This window comes from Pristiophorus japonicus, chromosome 17 (assembly GCF_044704955.1).
Source record: "Pristiophorus japonicus isolate sPriJap1 chromosome 17, sPriJap1.hap1, whole genome shotgun sequence".
In the NCBI taxonomy this organism is placed as follows: domain Eukaryota; kingdom Metazoa; phylum Chordata; class Chondrichthyes; family Pristiophoridae; genus Pristiophorus; species Pristiophorus japonicus.
The window spans coordinates 14,842,285-14,861,405 of NC_091993.1; the positions used below are offsets into that span (position 1 = coordinate 14,842,285).

General features: G+C 44.0%; 1 protein-coding gene across 4 annotated transcripts in view; it reads left to right on the plus strand.

Moving 5' to 3' along the window:
• myo5aa (myosin VAa) overlaps nt 1-19,121 on the plus strand; it is a 203,929-nt gene that overhangs the window by 76,867 nt on the left and 107,941 nt on the right. For all 4 annotated transcript variants that reach the window (XM_070858409.1, XM_070858410.1, XM_070858411.1 and 1 more), the window contains one exon: nt 10,377-10,533. In XM_070858409.1, the coding sequence (XP_070714510.1) occupies nt 10,377-10,533 (157 nt within the window). The remainder of the gene's footprint in view (nt 1-10,376; nt 10,534-19,121) is intronic.

Consider the following 19,121-nt stretch of genomic DNA (forward strand, 5'->3'; position numbering starts at 1 on the left):
AACTATAAATTCTGATCACTTTTTTTTTTGGTTATATTTGAGGAAAGGGCAGATGTACAACTACAACAACACAACGTGTATTTATATAGCACCTTTTAATGTGGTGAAACGTCCCAAGGCGCTCCACAGGAGTATTATGAGATTTAAAAAATTGACACCGAGCCGCATAAGGAGAAATTAGCGCAGGTGAGGATGGTTTTAAGGAGCGTATAAATGAAGAAAGAGGCGATAGAGAGCCGGAGAGGTTTGGGGCAGGGAGTTCCAGAGCTTAGGGCCTAGGCAACAGAAGGCACGACCACCAATGGTTGAGCGATTATAATCCGGGATGCTTAAGAGGGCAGAAGTAGAGGAACGCAGACATCTCGGGGTGGGGGTGAGGGTGAGGGAGAGGGAGATTAGAGACAGGCTGCAGCCTGATGATGGAGCAGTCACTTATGGACCACATTCTCTGGTGTCTTTTTGTGTAAACACAGCAGTTGTACATGATCACGTCCTCATCCCTAATTGTCTTATTAACATAGGGTGTATGTGTTGTTTATTGAAGCACCTCAACTCATGTTATACTCTTTTTTTTTAAAGAAAAGTCTGGATCACCAGTCCATTTTTTTGCCATTTAATTCCATCAGTCAGTGTAGATCAGCAGTCACTCTCCTATATTTGGATGGTAGATGCCGTTGATCCTTTGTGCAACCTGCTACACGATCATAGTCTGAACCATTGAAACACCTTACCTAGTGCGTAACTAGCGGCTGAAAATAATGTAATTTTCAATACTGTAAGCTATTGTACAATAAACCTATTGCGACCAGAACTGGATTAGCACTGTGGTTTGGATGGATTTTTGTTGACTTATTTTTTATTTATTATAGAAGTAATGTGACTGATTTTTAACCATCTATCCAGGTTGGCTATGGAAAGTCAGTCCTAATTTGTGAAGATAAATCTTTCTGTTTGCAAGGAGCTCTATGCTTTTAATAGAAAATGTTTAACCAATTGAAGGATCGCTGTTGTTGATTAACCTGCCCAACATCCTATGCTCCAAGCCCATTCCAATCACATCAGCAAAGAGCAAGTATGCACCTTTCTCTCCAATTAAATAAAACAGAAACACGTATGCTTGTGAATAGTTACAAAGAAATACAAGAGGAGGCCCGTGTGGCTCCTGTGTCCAGTCCCAAAGTTTTAAAAAAAATCCAAAAGACCACTCGATCCCGGCTACCCTCGGTTGCATTCTCCACCAAATATTTATTCAGTCTCCCCTTGAATTTGTTGACACAATCTGGCTCCCTAATCTAGCCTATCTTCTGTGTATCGCAGCTATATTTAAATTGCTTTTCTCCCCTCTGAGCTGAAATCCACGCCGCCTTGTCGAGTTTGTTCAAGCCTATTATTGGGACGTGAGTGTGGTAGAGGCCGTGTCTCTCATTAGCATGTGCCCGCCCACAAGCGGTCAGTGGTATTCGAACGTGGGGATTGTCCTCCAGTGATCATTTCCAACCCAGTCTGCCCCCGATCTCTAACTGGGCTCAGAAAGCCCTGGCCTATCTATCGTTTTGTACTGGTGGTTAGTTAGGATTCAAGCACGGCTTTTTTTATATATACAACAGTTTCATTTTCGAGGCTTCCCAACTTGGGCATTTCATATTTTGAGAATGAAAACAGTGTGGTTTGCCAATTCCCTTCAATCTCGATGCGGAACTTCTCTTCATCAGCCTCTTGGCCTCTTTTAAAAGGGAAACTGTATACTGATCGGAAAAAAATTCCACTTTTACTCAGTGATGCATTTCAGTGCATTTTCAGTTATTTTGTTGAGATTTAAAATCAAAATTTCCCTTTCTCCTGTATTTCGCCCATTGGAAGTCACCTGTTACCAAACATCCTTCTGCTGGCTCTATGATCTGTATCATTAACTACTTCATGATCCCATCAATACATCTTTGTGACTGGTCAGTACTTTAGACTGGATGGTCTCAGTTTCTGTCGCCTCAGTACAGTACAGTACAACGATGTCTCCGCAAGATCCTGCAAATCCCCTGGGAGGACAGACGCTCCTCGATCCTTGATCAGGCCAAGATCCCCAGCATCGAAGCACTGACCACACTTGACCAGCTCCGCTGGGCGGGCCACATTGTATGCATGCCTGACACAAGACTCCCAAAGCAAGCGCTCTACTTGGAACTCCTACACAGCAAGCGAGCCCCAGGTGGGCAGAGAAAATGTTTCAAGGACACCCTCAAAGCCTCCTTGATAAAGTGCAACTATTCCCACCGACACCTGGGAGTCCCTGGCCAAAGTCCGCCCTAAGTGGAGGAAAAGCATCCGGGAAGGCGCTGAGCACCTCGAGTCTCGTCGCCGAGAGCATGCAGAAAACAAGCGCGGGCAGCGGAAGGAGCATGCGGCAAACCAGGCTTCCCACCCACCCTTTCCTTCAGTGACACTGACAGAGACTGTAATTCCCGTATTGGACTGTTCAGCCCCCTGAGAACTCACTTTTGGAGTGGAAGCAAGTCTTCCTCGATTTCGAGGGACTGCCTGTGATAATGAGAGTGTGCCGCACCATCGTGTGACCAGCGGGAAGGTATCTCATTGGCTCGCCTGAGGCAGGCTATTTGGCATGACTGGCGGAGCGGTTCACTTGGAAAATGTGTGTAAGCTGTTGGAACTGCCGGTTCAACGAACCTTCAGCAGAAAGGTGGTCATTGCAGAAAAGCTCGAATGCTGACCCTTTGTTTGAGTTGGGTTTTTATGTAAAACCCTCACACATTCCTCGAGAGGGAGGGCGGCTAATCAATCAGCTGATGGGTTTAGGTCTCTGCCTCTGTCGCCAGTTCGTACAAGGCTCTTGTAGTGAAGTGGCTTGTCTGTGCCCTGCACTTCGCATTGAAGCCAGACACAGACCCAACTCCTGTCACTCTGGTGAAGGACGTGGTCTGGCAACGGGGTCACCAGTGTGCTTCCTTTCTGCAGTCATGGTGCTGGATAGTTTCCTTTGCCCTTGATCACTTTTTTTTAATATCCAGGCACCGCTCTTTTGTAACGTGAATGCTTTACATCTCTGATCATCCCTTTCATCACGCTGCTGAAATTCTAGCAGAAAGCTATGAAACAGCATGCCCTACCCTTTTATACGACAATTTTTTGATCACTTACAACAATCAAACTATTCCTTTGCTAATTGCCTGTCCATGATCACAGCAAGAGCCTGCTAGAATCGCATGTTGTACAGTGGGTATCAAACAGTGGGATGTCAGGCCAGTCCAGTTGTGGCACGAAGGGGGTTCCTGGCTGCACTATCGGCCTCGGATAGAAGTGGATCTCTGTAAGTAGCAGTGCTGTCACTCCCAGACTAATTGACAGAGCACAGGTTGTTGCATGCTTTTTGCAGTGTTTTCCCTGGTGCTCGCTCAGCTCAGCCTTGCCTACCGACCGCCTGTGTTTGTTGACTGTCTGGCTTCGTAGGGCATTGCCAAAACATTTGTGTTCTGCCAATCCCATCTTCCCAAGACATTGAAGGGGGTAACCTGGTATGTCGGGCTGGAAAAGTCACATCTGTTGGAGCAGACACATTCGCACTGCTGAATGAAATGGAAGGGAAAGCAGAAATACAGAAGGCGGGAGGCAAAGAGCTGGAGGAAGAGAGAGAGAGAGAGAGACAGAGAAAAACTTGCATTTATATAATGCCGTATCAAATTCTTAGAATGTCCCAAATTTATTCATATCCAATTAATTCATTTGAGTTCTAGTCACTATTGTTTTGCAGGCAAACATGACAATCACTGATGCACAGCAAGATTCCATAAACAGCAAATACAATAATCTGATTGTGTTGGTTGAGGAAAAACTCCGGAGATCTATCTCTCGCTCGCTCTCTCTCTCTCTCTCTTCTCTCTCTCGCGCTCTCTCTCTCTCGCTCTTGCGCGCTCTCTCGCGCTCACTCTCGCTCTCCTTGCTTACCCCTCTCTTTTTCTTTCCTCTCCTCAGAGAAAAGAAAGCGGGGAGGAGATTGAATCATACACTGAGAAACAGTGGCTTTCAGCCCCTCCCCCTTATGTGGCACAGCAGGAAGTTTTCGCATATCCTGCAATAAATTGTTTCAAATCAGGGACAGTCTAATTCATTTGGATGTCATTGTGACAGGGTGTTAGTCTTCACTGGATTTCTTGTCCTGGGAAACTGCAGCCATATAGTTTTGGCTTGCTTTGAATGCCAGCTATAAGAGTGGGCACGGCCAGACAGGCCTCGGATAAGAAAGTACTGAAAGCCAGAATACATACAGAATCCTACCCTGGGAGGGTTTGATAGCATTAACACAAACATGGACATTTTTAGCACAAGAGAAGGTCAACCAGCCCTTGACTGCACTAACTTTAAGCCCCTCTCGTAAGCTGGTTTTGCACACACATTTTCCCGGTTTCTCCCATGCCCAGTTAGGTTCCAGTGCCATTTTGAATTGGTGCAATTATTTTAGCATTGATCACCACTTGTAGATTCTAATAACTCTTTGCATTACAAACAAAGAACTCCCAAAGCCGCAACCTCTACCGCCTCGAAGGACAAGGGCGACATGCGCATGGGAACACCACCACCACCTCAGTTCCCATCCAGATTACGCACCACCCTGACTTGGAAATATATCGCTGTCCCTTCATCATCGCTGGTTCAAAATCCTGGAACTCCCTCCCTAACAGCACTGTGGGAGTACCTTCACCACACGGACTGCAGCGGTTCAAGAAGGCGGCTCACCACCACCTTCTCGTGGCAATAAATGCCGGCCTTGCCAGCAACACCCACATCCCATGAACGAATATTAACAACAAAGTTTCTTCTACTTTTGCCCTTGGTGCTGAATGCTGATTTCCATCTCCATCTCCATGTCTGATGGAGATGCTGGACTGACAGCAGAGCTATACTCCCGCCCTCTGCGTCTCTGTCAACAGCGCTGTCTTCAAAATGAGACAGATTATCATCAGCAGCTTGATGTTCCAAACAGCTGTTCATTACAGATAAAAGAACAGCAGGAAATGGGCGCAGATCTTTGTAAATAGAAACACAGCCGCTGGTTTTAAACTTTACTGCCCTTTCTTTAACTTAGCATGTGAATTGGATAGTGTTTCAAGAGGCAGCAGTACAGGCCTACTTTACACTTCAGGAGGTGCAATGTTTGTTAATGAGGTTTTTTCTGATGACATTCACCGTTTAATGCCTGGCAGTGACCCACACTTGTGTATTTTGTAACGGCAGCTCATTTAAAAACATGTTCGAAAACAGGTTGTTTGCCCACGGTTTTCTTGCTGTAATATGAAGTGCAGTTTAAGCCCTCTTGGAAGCCGACTGTCTTCAAGCTTCTGTTGCATGTTTTTGTCGCAGCGGTGGCCCTGAATTTGTGGTCGGAGGCCTCCCGCGGGGAAATGCCACCGATCCGCAAATAGAATTTCCGCGTACCTGTTGGTCTGCGAGGTCCTGGGCCTCTCCGGGTACACGCGGGTAGAGGCCCACATATCCCAGGGGCGCAGGTGGTTCGCAAGCACCCCTGAGATCATGTGAGCCACCCAACCAATCAAAGAAGGGGTCCCCATTCATACTTATGGGGATTCCGTCTGTAAGGAAACTCCAAGTGTGAATGGGAACACCCCCAAAAATACATCTACAGATAAATAAAAAATAAATTATATATTCAAAGTTAATTAAAAGGGTATTTAATTAAATATTTGAAACAAAATAATTTTTGGAAAAAAAATGTACATGTTTTAAAGGGGCTACAAATGAACTTGCCTTATTGTACAAGGGTTTAAATCTATAAATGATATTTTATTTTAATAGATTTTTAAAAACTCTTATGCTGGTAAAAGCAGGGCATATGCCTACTTTTACCAGGCATGAGAATTTCACCGGAACTCGCTGGGCAGAAGTTGGGCAAATAGCCCAACTCTCTGCCTGTGGATGCCCTTTTCCTGGGGATGCGGAGGATCTGTCGAGAGAATTCTTGACAGATAGCAAGCTCCGGATGTTTGCGCATGCAAATTGTGGCCCATTATCTTCAGCCTTATTCAATCTTTAGACAAATTTTGGAGAATTGAATTAAAGCGAAGTGTTCCCATGTTTAATCGATAACAGCGATACAACAGACATTGGCAGCCATTCAGCAGTTATTAGGTACCGTGGGTAATTCTCGGGCTAATTGCTAAGTTGTTTGATATAATGTAACCCTTACACTCAATTACTACACTGTTGTGATTTTAGTGCTTTTAAAAATGCACTTCTAACAGTTTCACAGCACATCCCAGGAGTGGACCTGCTCCCTCATGTACTCAGAATCTTACTTAGTATTACATAGTATTTACAGCACAGAAAGAGGCCATTCCGACCATCCAGTCCATGCCGGTGTTTATGCTCCACACAAGCCTCCTCCCACCTTTATTCATCTAACCCCACCAGCCTATCCTCCTGTTCCCATCTGCCACCATACAGAAGCTATATGTTTAAGGTTGTCTGCCCTTGAGAATCCTGTATGACCGTCTGGGTTTAATAATTAGCCCAACTGTACTAAATGGCTCAGTTGAATCCATTTATTCTTGAGTTTCTCGTATTCGGTAAGATTTCACTGGTCACCGTTGGACTGTGTGAGGCTGACCAAGTCCTTTCAGACACCGGTTGATTCTGGGTTCTGGAGGGTTAGCCAAGAATTGGAATTGATGCTTGCGCTGAGCTCTTTCACACTGCTGACTTGCTGAGTGTGGAAGGTGGGAGAGAAAAGAATTTAAATTACGAGTGGCAAAAATGCCAAATACGCAGGTTGTATATAAATAATTGCATTTTTTTTCCCAACGGTCACCATGCACTGGAGTTTCCAACAGCAGCACATAGACATGGAGCTTCTGTAAGGACGCAGCATTGATTCTGCAGCGATGGTGCTGTTGTCAATAAACTGCCGATGCTTTCTTCATTCCCTTCCTGTGTGGAGGCACTCGGCTTCTCTTCTGATACCCATGTGTGAGCGCGGTGTGTGAGCACGGTGCACTTGCTGTAACTATGAGACAGTGGATCTTTATCTGTTGATGCCATAGAGACAGATGGTAAGGTGAAGACAGTTGGAGATGGGCCATGGCTTCAATTGTTGCAGTTTAGCAGTGTGGCTGGTGGTGTCTTTAAAATAATAATTTCCAAGTAGTGTTTCATTGGTCGGTCTTTGTTCGCTTTGAGAATTTGCTCCTATTAATATCAGATATGCATAGGATTACACAGGACATATGGCACAGAAACTGGCCATTCGGTCCAACCAGTCCATGCTGGCGTTTATGTTCCACTTGAGCCTCCTTCTATCTTTCCTCATCTAACTCTTATCAGCATGACCCTCTATTCCCTTCTCCCTCATATACTTGTTTAGCCTCCCCTGAAATGCATCGATACTATTCGCCTCAACCACTCTCTGTGGTAGCGAGTTCCACATTCTCACCACTCTTTGGGTAAAGAAGTTCCTTCTGAATTCCCTGTTTGATTTCTTGGTGACTATCTTATATTGATGGCCTCTAGTTATTCTCTTCCCCACAAGTGGAAACATTCTCTCTGTATCCACTCTCAAAACCTTTCATCATTTTAAAGATCTCTTTTGGGTCACCTCAGCCTCCTTTTTTCAAGAGAAAAGAGACCCAGCCTGTTCATCCTTTTCTGATGTGTATACCCTCGCATTTCTGGTATCATCCTTGTAAATCTTCTCTGCACCCTCTCCAGTGCCTCTGTATCCTTTTTATAATTTTATATAATATACAATTCTTCAAAGGGGAAGGAAACTTCTAGAAGATGGAACTAAAATTCATTTAATTGAAGGTTTACTTGCCACTTGTTTTCTAAAAAAAATACTTTGTCACAGTTACAATTGTCAAGAATCCCCGCAGTTCCAACAAACATTGTATGCCATCTGTCTGTTCTGATTAAACTCCTTGTTTCTCTATCACTGTACCAGCTCCGCTTACAGGAATTCTTTTTGTAGACATTTATAGACGTATTGGGGGAATTTCAAAGGAAGTGAATACCCACATGGTTAATCTAGTTCCTGAAAGTATTTAAACAATTGCTGCTTGTTTTAAGTTTGAAAGAATTAGAGAGCAATGTTCAAAGCAGTTCTCATGTACTCCATCTAGGCTCCTTTTACAGAGATGGTCTTAAAAGAATCTCCCGAGACCAAAATGTGACATAAAAGGTTTTGCAGTGCAATGAAAGATGTCAAATTCTATCTGTCTCCGACTGCCTCGACTCTACAACTAGAAGCGTGCTGTCAGTTTGTCCATCGATATAATGTTGTGGAGGGACCAGGACTGTCTCCAACTGAACATTGACAAATTAAAGCTATCCAATTCGTCTGCCCCCAAAATCTCTCTACCCATGCCCCTGGTTCCATCCAATCCCCAGTTGCTCAGTCAGGCTGAATCTAAAGGAGCTGCCCCTTGTTGCTCTGTTCGACCGTGAGTTGAGCTTCAAATTCCAATTCTGACCTCCTGTGCACGCCCCGACCTTTTCACTGCACTATTCATGGCAGAGACCTCAGCCATTTTAACACTACTCTCGAGAACTCTCTTCCCAATCCTCCCGCTTGCTAACTAAATTCCCATCTTCAAAATCCTTCTTAATTTGTTTTTTTTAATCTGCCTGTGCTTTCAGTTATTGCTCCTACCTTTTTTATTAAGGCTCACCATTCGATGAAGCACTTTGGGATGCTTACTACATTAAAGATGTTATATAAATGCAAGTTGGTTGGAGTAATAGTAGTAGTGTGCTGGGGGGTTGGTGGGGGGGGAGAGTGAGGGTGAATGGGGGATGATGCTTGTGGGATAAGGCATTGTATGTTACATTAAGGCAATGACTATTCCAACGCACTCCTGGCTGGCCTTCCACATTCTACCCTACGTAAACTTTGAGGTCATTTAAAACTCGGCTGCCCATGTCCCAGCTCGCATGAAGTCCCATTCACCCATCACCTCTGTGCTCGCTGACCTACATTAGCTCCCGGCTAAGTAACGCCCTCGATTTCAAAATTCTCATCCTTGTTTTCAAATCCCTCCATGGCTTCATCCATCCCTATCTCTGTAATCTCCTCCAGCCCCATGACCCCCTGAGATATCTGCACTCCTCTAATTCTGCCCTTTTGAGCATCCCTGATTATAATCGCTCAACCATTGGTGGCTGTGACCTAGACCCTAAGCTCTGGAATTCCCTGTCTAAACCTCTCTACCTCTCTTTCCTCCTTTTAAGATGCTCCTTAAAACCTACCTCTTTGACCAAGCTTTTGGTCACCTGCCCTAATTTCTCCTTATGTGGCTGGATATAAAAAAGTTGTTATCTTATAATACTCCTGTGAAGCACCTTGGGATGTTTTACTATGTTAAAGGCGCTATATAAATACAAGTTGCTTTTCTCCAGTACTTACCATTCAATCATTTCATAGAAACATAGAAAATAGGAGCAGTAGTAGGCCATTCGGTCCTTCGAGCCTGCACTGCCATTCAATATGATCATGGCTGATCCTCTATCTCAACACCATATTCCCGCTTTTTCCCCATATCCCTTGATGCCTTTTGTGTCTAGAAATCTATCTATCTCCCTCTTAAATACATTCAGTGACGGCCTCCACAGCCTTCTGTGACAGAGAATTCCACAGGTTCACCACCCTCTGAGTGAAAACATTTCTCCTCATCTCGGTCCTAAATTTCCTACCCCATATCCTGAGACTGTGACCCCTTGTTCTAGACTTCCCAGCCCGGGGGAAACATCCTCCCCGCATCCAGTCTGTCCAACCCCGTCAGAATTTTATACATTTCAATGATCGATGTAGCTTCCACTTTTACAAGACACAAATACAGTACCAACACTAGCCATCCCAACTGGTTTTGAACTTTTACTTGTATTGGAGAGCTGGGATCAGCAGCCTGTAAAGGACCTCTCCACGTAAGAAAAGTGAGTCAAAGACACGCCGCCCATCTCCATACAACACAGAGCGGGACTCCTGCAGCCTGCCTCCTTGGAATGAAAAGCTCCCAGTTCTCCTCTTGATTAGAAGAAACAATAAACCCCTTTTTTTTTTTTTTGGTTGCAAAATGCATGGAGTATTTCCATTTTAAAAACATCTCCCTTCACTTTCACACTATTGTTCTCATTTTAAATAATTGGTTAACTCCCAACAGCGAATAGAATCTGGGCAGTAATTGGTTTTGTGTTGGATCTAAGCCCCTTCCACTTGTTCTCTGGAAAATGTTGCCTATAATTCTGCAGTAAGTGAAGCTGGTGGTTCGTGCAGGCTCGATTAAATTGACGGCACACCACGTTTTCATTGTGCTTTTCTAACTGATCACGGAGTGTACAGCAATTTATAATCTGTGTTTCAGAGATGAACGGAATCAATCTATCATCGTAAGTGGAGAGTCTGGCGCAGGGAAGACTGTCTCGGCTAAATATGCCATGCGATACTTCGCTACAGTCAGTGGTTCAGCCAGCGAGACTAATGTGGAAGAGAAGGTCCTGGCCTCCAACCCCATCATGGAGGTGAGATTGGTGCTCGAAAGGCAACTTAATTAATTGAATGTTTTCTCAATTAGATCGATGGGTAAATCTGAAATATAGTGTGGCAGTTCAAGGGTCATTGAGAGGTTTAGTTTGGTAATATTCAAGAAAATGTGAACCAAATTGTGCCTGCTTTAGACTGAAAATGTAGCTTCCTTTAAACATGACCTATGTGGCTGACTGGCTGAACTGATCCAGCCCACAGACAGGTGAAAGGTTCTCTTGAACCCAGTTGATGGGTTTGTGGAGCAGGCTCGAGGGGCTGAATGGCTTACTCCTGCTCCTAATTCTCATGGCATTGAATGCAAACTCAAAATATACGGGGAAATGTATGGTGCTGTGAGGATCCCAGCTTGTCTGAATTGGACCAGGCCCACAGCAGAGCCTTGAAATAAAAACAGAAAATGCTGGCAATACACTCCATTTTGAAAGTGTAAAAGACAAGTGGCGACATCTTAGTTGTGTACCCTTCATAACGCATCCTGAGCAGAACTTTGCTCGGTCCAAGCACTGGGAAGGTGGAAGGGTGGAATACGTGCTTTTAACTCTGAATCACCATTTCTATGTGGAAATATAATTCACCCACTTCCAGGTGTCAGTCGGGTTTGCCTTGCTTCGGTTAGTCCAAAGTCTTTGAACTGCCAGGAACAGTTCCGATTGACATAATACCTGAGGGGGCACATCAGCAGCAATATTGTATCATTGGCTCTGTTGTGAATCAAGAAAATGGTCTTGCCCTTGATCTGTTTGAACTTTATGAATCTGACTGTTGTTTTTGAAGAGTGTGTTCCTGGACAGTTTTCAAAGTGTGATCATATAAAAGGTTTGGTATGCTCTAGCAAGTCTTTGGGATGGAGAAATCCCTTTGATCTTCTGAAAAATCACATTGACACTCCAATAATAAGCATACATCTGCTTGTCTATCATCACTCCAGTGTGTTTAACTGTTTCCTTGATAGAATAGATGATTACAGGACTTTTAAAACAGCAGAACAGTAAGTCTGCAACTGATCAAGGTCTGAATAGTTATCCTTTGAGATACTGTTCCCCTTTAAATTCTTCCTGAAGTGCTGATGTAAAAACACACTCGAATGAAGAACAAAAGTTATCTGAGCAGCAAAGTAATTACAGCTGCTCGGCTAATGGTTCTCGAGATCACTGCAAGAGATCTTGAGCCTTTTCAGAGTGCAGGCTGAAATAGATCGTCCTTCACAAGTCATTAATATCTGCCATTTGTCCAGGAATGGAACACACTCACGTTTAATTTGCAAGTCCTGTGTGTAGCGCAAGTTGAAGTGTGACGTATAAATTGGAAGGATTGCAGTGTTGAGTTTATTGCACATGTACATAGATTGCAAGTTTCATTAAATGGCATGCAGACCGCAATGAGATGATGCGTTGGCACCTATTGTACTTTCTGGGTTGTATGACTTATCAGTTGTTTACACAATGACCATAATCCTTTTCAGAATGGCAGGCAGTGACTAGTGGAATGCCGCAGGGCTCAGTGCTGGGACCCCAGCTCTTTACACTATACATCAATGATTTGGATGAAGGAATTGAGTGTAATATCTCCAAATTTGCAGATAACACTAAACTGGGTGGCGGTGTGAGCTGTGAGGAGGATGCTACGAGGCTGCAGGGTGACTTGGGCAGGTTAGGTGAGTGGGCAAATGCATGGCAGATGCAGTATAATGTGGATAAATGTGAGGTTATCCACTTTGGGGGCAAAAACGCAATGACAGAATATTATCTGAATGGTGGCAGATTAGGAAAAGGGGAGGTGCAACGAGACCTGGGTGTCATGGTTCATCAGTCATTGAAAGTTGGCATACAGGTACAGCAGGTGATTTGAGTATAGGAGGTCTTACTGCAATTGTACAGGGCCTTGGTGAGTCCTCACCTGGAATATTGAGTTCAGTTTTGGTCTCCTAATCTGAGGAAGAACGTTCTTGCTATTGAGGGAGTGCAGCGAAGGTTAACTAGACTGATTCCCGGGATGGCTGCACTGACATATGAGGAGGGATTGGATCAACTGGGCCTTTATACATTGGAGTTTAGAAGGATGAGAGGGGATCTCATAGAAACATATAAGATTCTGATGGGACGGGACAGGTTAGATGCGGGTAGAATCTTCCCAATTTTGGGGAAGTCCAGAACCAGGGGACACAGTCTTTGGATAAGGGGTAGGCCATTTAGGACTGAGTTGAGGAGAAACGTCTTCACTCAGAGAGTTGGTAACCTGTGGAATTCCCTGCCGCAGAGAATTGTTGATGCCAGATCGTTGGATCTATTCAAGAGGGAGTTAGATATGGCCCTTACGGCTAAGGGGATCAAGGGGTATGGAGAGAAAGCAGGAAAGAGGTACTGAGGTGAATGATCAGCCATGATCTTATTGAATGGTGGTGCAGGCTCGAAGGGCCGAATGGCCTACTCCTGCACCTATTTTCTATGTTTCTATAACGTTCACTCTGTGTAAAACGAGACAAGTATCCCTGCTGTGGCTTGGGTCCATGTAGTTCTCTTGAATGTGACCCGGGAGGCTCCCATTTTCAAATTCCAGCATTGAAACATTATTGAGACATTTTTTTAGAAAGTTTAGAATTCTGAAAAGCTTCCTAAGCAAACCACTTATAAGAATTGACATTTGTGAAAACTTCAATCTCTCCACTCGGGTACATGCCAACTTCGCTGCACCGAAGAGAATCGCATGGGCGTTTCCCCCCCTTTACTGATGGTCTGCTTACCCTTTATTTATTTGTTACTTTTGCTTATCAGCTGACCTCAGCCTTGTGACGTGATCTTAGACTGGCTGCACAGTGGTCGCTGTCATTTCCCAGAAGGTGTCTGCTGTCTGGTTTGCAGTGCGGCGAGTTGTCGAGAAAGTGTTGTCTTTGAAGCTTGAGATATTTATATTGCCTGAGGCAGAATTGCAAAAGCAAATCAGAGAGCAGTCCGTGATCTTTGGGCTTTTGAAGAATTATGTTTTATTCACAATGGGAACAGTTACAGTCAGAGCATTCACTCCAGTTGCAGGTGCCTTCAGAAGTCTTGCAACATATGTCAATACTTTAAAAAAAAAAAAAAAAAATTCTCGCAAGAAGAGGTGTTGGCTATGAAGAGCACTGGAGGATAGAGCCAAAGTTAACTGAGATTTGAGAGCCCCACGGAATGAAGTGTAATGGAGAAGGTGCTTCAAGGAACGCTACACTTCTATATCGTCCACATTTGCCAACGACTCACTTTTTCACCACCGAGCATTTGAAAAATAATTTTTCTAAAATGAGGTTAAAAAATTGTTTTTTCGACCCAAAGTCTTTACTTTAAAAAAAAAATACCATCCCAATATGCACTTCAGAGTCAGAAATGTTTGAAGTCTGCTTGAAAGAATGTATTTGGCTCCCCAGATAGCTCCTTGGCTATATTGCATTGCCTGGTGTTGTATGGAACTGATCAATTCCCCGCCTATGCTGAGTTTGCTCTGTGTGGCATTAGGGATATTTCAGTTCGGCTCTATTGCCTCTGGGCGAGGGAGCAGAATAAGCAGCCAGGTTCCCACCCTGCTGAAGAGTGAATGCTAGGACAGGACTAGACTTGCATGCGACAGCTTGCCAATGCTCTGCCAGATCACAGATGAAGGATGACTACATAGGTGCAGTACCATAGGGGGTAGCCTTAACCCCCCCCCAAAAGCCTGTACCTCAAATTGAGTGTGTGCATTCAGGAGAGGAAGGCAGAACTTTGAGGTTGGAGTCACATTGTAGATGAGATACTACAAGAGTTGTCTTCTAACCCCAGTAGCTGAGCTCCTGGCTCTTGGTGTAGGTTTGCGATCAACACAGGAAAATGATAAATTAGCACGGTACAGAAAAAACATACATCAGGAAGGCTGAACATGAGCAATGAATGTTGTAGACCTAATTCAGATTCAGCAACATCTCTGTTCTGTATGGTAAGGGAGCAGCACAGTGTTTAGGGAGTGCTCAATGCAGGTGGCAACATGTACTTGCCATTGAACAGCTCATTCAGTTTGGGCTGGGTTCTGGCAAATTGCTTCAGTACAAGATTGATCTGTGAAAATAAAATATGATGTAAGCAGTTTAAAAAAAAACTCCTCCATGCCCAACATCACAGGAGGTGTAATTTGACAGAAGTGGCACACATCTTTGTGCTCCTATCAGATGAATACATGGATTTTCTGTAAATTATACACATTCAGAGTTTACGCACAAGAGCAGCATATATTGGATCATTTTATTTGGCGGGGGGGGGGGGGGGGAGAAGTGCTGTTTCCTATTAACAATAATGAAGGGGCCGAAATTGCCCACCGCCTGAAATGAGTTGAAATGTTCCGGCCGCTCCAATGCATGGGGCAGCCAGTCCGGACAAATCCAGCACTTCAGGGCTTTTTTTTTAAGCGGGTTGGAAGTGGCCTCATCATCGGGGTGGAAGTGGGGGCGGGGCGAAGTAGCCGACACTCAGAGTCATCAGCATGGCACGTCACACGTCTCTCCCCATCAGTTAATATATATATATCTATATTTATATCTATATTTATATCTATATTTATATATATATATATATATATGTGTGTGTGTTCAGTTAATATATATATATCTATATTTATATCTATATATATATTATATATATATATATATATATGTGTATGTATGTGTATGTATGTGTATGTATGTGTATGTATGTATGTGTATGTATGTGTAAATATGTATGTATGTGTATGTATGTATAAATATGTATGTATGTGTATGTATGTATAAATATGTATGTATGTGTATGTATGTATAAATATGTATGTATGTGTATGTATGTATAAGTATGTATGTGTATGTATGTATAAATATGTATATGTGTATGTATGTATAAATATATATGTATGTATGTGTATGTATGTATAAATATATATGTATGTATAAATATATATGTATGTATGTGTATGTATGTATAAATATGTATGTGTGTGTATGTATGTATGTGTAAATATATATGTATGTGTGTATATATATATTATATATATATATATAAAATAAAATGTATATATAATATATATAAACTTAACCCTTATGATACACTCGTGACTGATAACTTGCTGCAGCTGGCATTGAAGAAGTGAAACATTGCCTGCAGTCGCTGAATAAAACCAGCACTATTGTCTAAAGCCTGAAAAGTGAGAAGGTGATGAAGCTGGTCATTTGACATTTCAGAATTGGGGTGCTATGTGATACAGCTGCAGCATCACTGGCCCACTGTGCTAGTGCGTTACTGGGTCTTGCATGAGGTTGTGGTGTTTATAGAATCATAGAAAGCTTACAATACGGAGGAAGGCCATTCGGCCCATCGAGCCCGTGCCATCTGTTGCCGAGAGAAGATAAATGCTGCATGGGTGATAACTGAGGGGATGTGTCCTGTTTACTCTTTAAACTCCCACTGTTGCAGACTTCTTTGGAATCTAGTCTCTAGATGAAATGCTTAGTATGGCATTGGTAATGAGCAAAATGCGGATGTATTCCATTTGAGTATTATGTGTTGAACTGCAGATAGAGGGCTATCCGTAACTTGGTGTGAAGTACACAGTGGAGTAAAGATCCTGCATAAAATACAGAAACTAGAATAGAATCATAGAATGATGCCACACAGAAGGAGGCCATTCTCTGCCCATCGTGCCTGTGCTGGCTTGTTGCAAGAGCTATCCAATTCGTCCCAATCCCCAGGCCCCATTCCCCATAGCCCTGTGTATTTTTACAATTTCCTTTTGAAAGTTATTATTGAATCTGCTTCCACAGTGAAGGTACTGTGGGATTTTGTTCTGTAGAATGGGTCATGTTAGACAAATACGTACTATTACAACACACCATTCGGCCCGGGATGTGAGCAGGGGGCGGGGGGGGGGGGAGGGGGGACCTTTTGGCCCAGGATAAGAGCAGCACCGGATAGGGATTGGGGGGGGAGGGGGCAAAGGGGCATTCGGCCTGGGATGACAGCAACACCGGGGCTCTACAATTGCTTATGTCTTGCTGCATCCTGTATGTTTCACTTTGCAGCCTCAACCCTTCAGTGTGTCTCTTGTTACCCTGGCAACCTCTTTTTCAGCACAGAGCTCCAAAATGAAAGTTTATTCTGGCGAAACTTGCAACTTTTTTTTTTGGCGCAATTGGCCACTAAAAATTGGACATACCTTTACAACTGCGCCAAAAAATGGGCAGTGTGAAAAATTGGCCCCCATGTTCTACAACAACAACAACTTGTATTTATATAGCACCTTTAATGGAGCGAAACGTCCCAAGGCGCTTCACAGGAGTAATATGAGATGAAAAAATTTGACACCAAGCCGCAAATGTAGAAATTAGCGCAGGTGACCAAAAGTTTGGGTCAAAGAGGTATGTTTTAAGGAGCGTCTTAAAGGAGGAAAGAGAGGTAGAGTGGCAGAATGATTTGGGCAGGGAGTTCCTGAGCTTGGGGCCTAGGCAATGGAAGGCACGGCCACCAATAGTGGAGCGATTATAATCAGGGTTGCGCAAGAGGGCAGAATTTAGAGGAGTGCAGACATCTCGGGGGGTGGGGGGTGGGGGTGGTGTGGGGGGCGTGGTGGGGTGTGGGGGGCGGTTTGTGGGGGCTGGAGAAGATTACAAAGATGGGGAGGGGCGAGGCCATGAAGGGATTTGAAAAGAAGGATGAGGATTTTGAAATTGAGGCGTTGCTTAACCAGAAGCCAATGTAGGTCAGCGAGCACAGGGGTGATGGGTGAGCGGGACTTGGCGTGAGCTAGGAGATTCAGGTTTATCATTCAAATCCACTACGCACCAAAACTCGACTTATATTTTCAGTGATGCTAACTCCATACAGCACTGGCAGTCTCTGCCTCTCTGTTTGCTGGCCACATGTAATGGCATAGAATGATAGAATGTAGATGCTGAAAATTTGAGACCGATGATTGGTCAGGTGAATATCAATGAAAGCATTCCAATTTCAAGGGATTATGGCAAATCCAGCCTCTGGGAGTGTGTCACTGTTTGCCACAAAAGAAACGGAAGCAACGTAAATGGCTTAAAACAGGAACCGTTCTGGTTGACAGCTGTAAATGTGATGCCGGTTGCTTCAATTGGTCATACCACTTCGCCATGTCTCTGGTATGTGATGCGTGTGCAGCTAACCAAGACCTCAGACCAGGGATGTGTGTGAAGTATTGCTAATTGTACATGCGAAGCAAGAACACCAAGGTTCTGGGGTTAGTTTGCGTTGCAAGTTTGCTTTTCCTGTGCGTTTTCTTCAAGTGATTCAGTTACCTTTTGGAAGAAATGAAGAAATACAATTGCACGTTAAGGAATTCCCTTGTGATCAGGTCCAGTACATGCCGAGACATTGGTTTCCGCAGCTCCATTGCAAAATGTAAATGGCTGAATATACCTCGGGTTGCAGATTTGGAAAAGAATGCCACGCACATTGCAGTTGACACACATTGTATATTTGTGTGTGACTTGACACATTCTTCACTCAGGGCAGTGAATCTTTGGGATTCTTTACCCTAGAGGGCTGTGGATGCTCAGTCTTTGAGTATATTCAAGATGGGGATAGATAGATTTTTGAATATCAAGGGATATGGGGATAGTGCAGGAAAGTGGAGTTGAGGTAGAAGATCAGCTATGATCTTATTGAATGGCGGAGCAGGCTCGAGGGGCCGAATGGCCTACTCCTGCTCCTAATTCTTATATTCTTATCCCTTTCATTGGTGTCTCAAGTTCAATTTAAAAATGGTTCAACTCGAACCTATATTTTCTGCACTTCAGCCTTTTCGTGGTGTGAAAGCAGTTAAAAATAAATATAATCCAACAACCTTGTCATTTGGACTGAATTCTTGCCTTTTTGTGAAGGTCAGACTTTGAGGAATGAGGTGAGGTGATGCATTCGTCAGCAGTTTCGTGCAACACCCAACCCTTCATCTTCAGTTTAGTTTAACATTGATTGTGTTTATGGTTGTTTGGCCTGGTCTATGGTTTTGGACCAGTGTGAAATAAAACTCCTGAAAATGTTGACTGTAAGGCCGCTCAGTGACGTACTGTGTGACGGAGTGATAGGATTGTGATTGGTGCCTGAGATTCACCATGTGGTGGATTCTCAGTCTCGCTCAGTTTGCAGGAAGTGCAAAGCACTGCCTCTCGGGGGCTTGAGGGAACCTCAACTGCGCTTCTGGAGTTGGCAGAGTTCTCTTCGGAAATGGTACATTGAGGGAGGAACAAAGAAATTGCATTTTTAAAAAATTATTAAATGGAGGTGGGCTAATGATGATTGTAAAACATCTTGGGGTGGAACTTGCCCTCCGCCTTTCCATGGGGTGGAGAATAGCAGGAAATAGGCCTCTTTAAATGTTAAAATTTGTCGGGGTGGCGTTGGGGGCGGCAGAGGGGCGGAAGTGCTTTGGGGGCGGGGCTGAAGGCGGCTGGTGTCATCAGCGCCGCGCTGATGATGTCAGCACGATGCGGACGTGCCGCGCGCTGACGCGTACCGTCACTTAAAGGGGAGGGTCACCGCGAGCTCTGCAGCCACTTTAGTGGCGC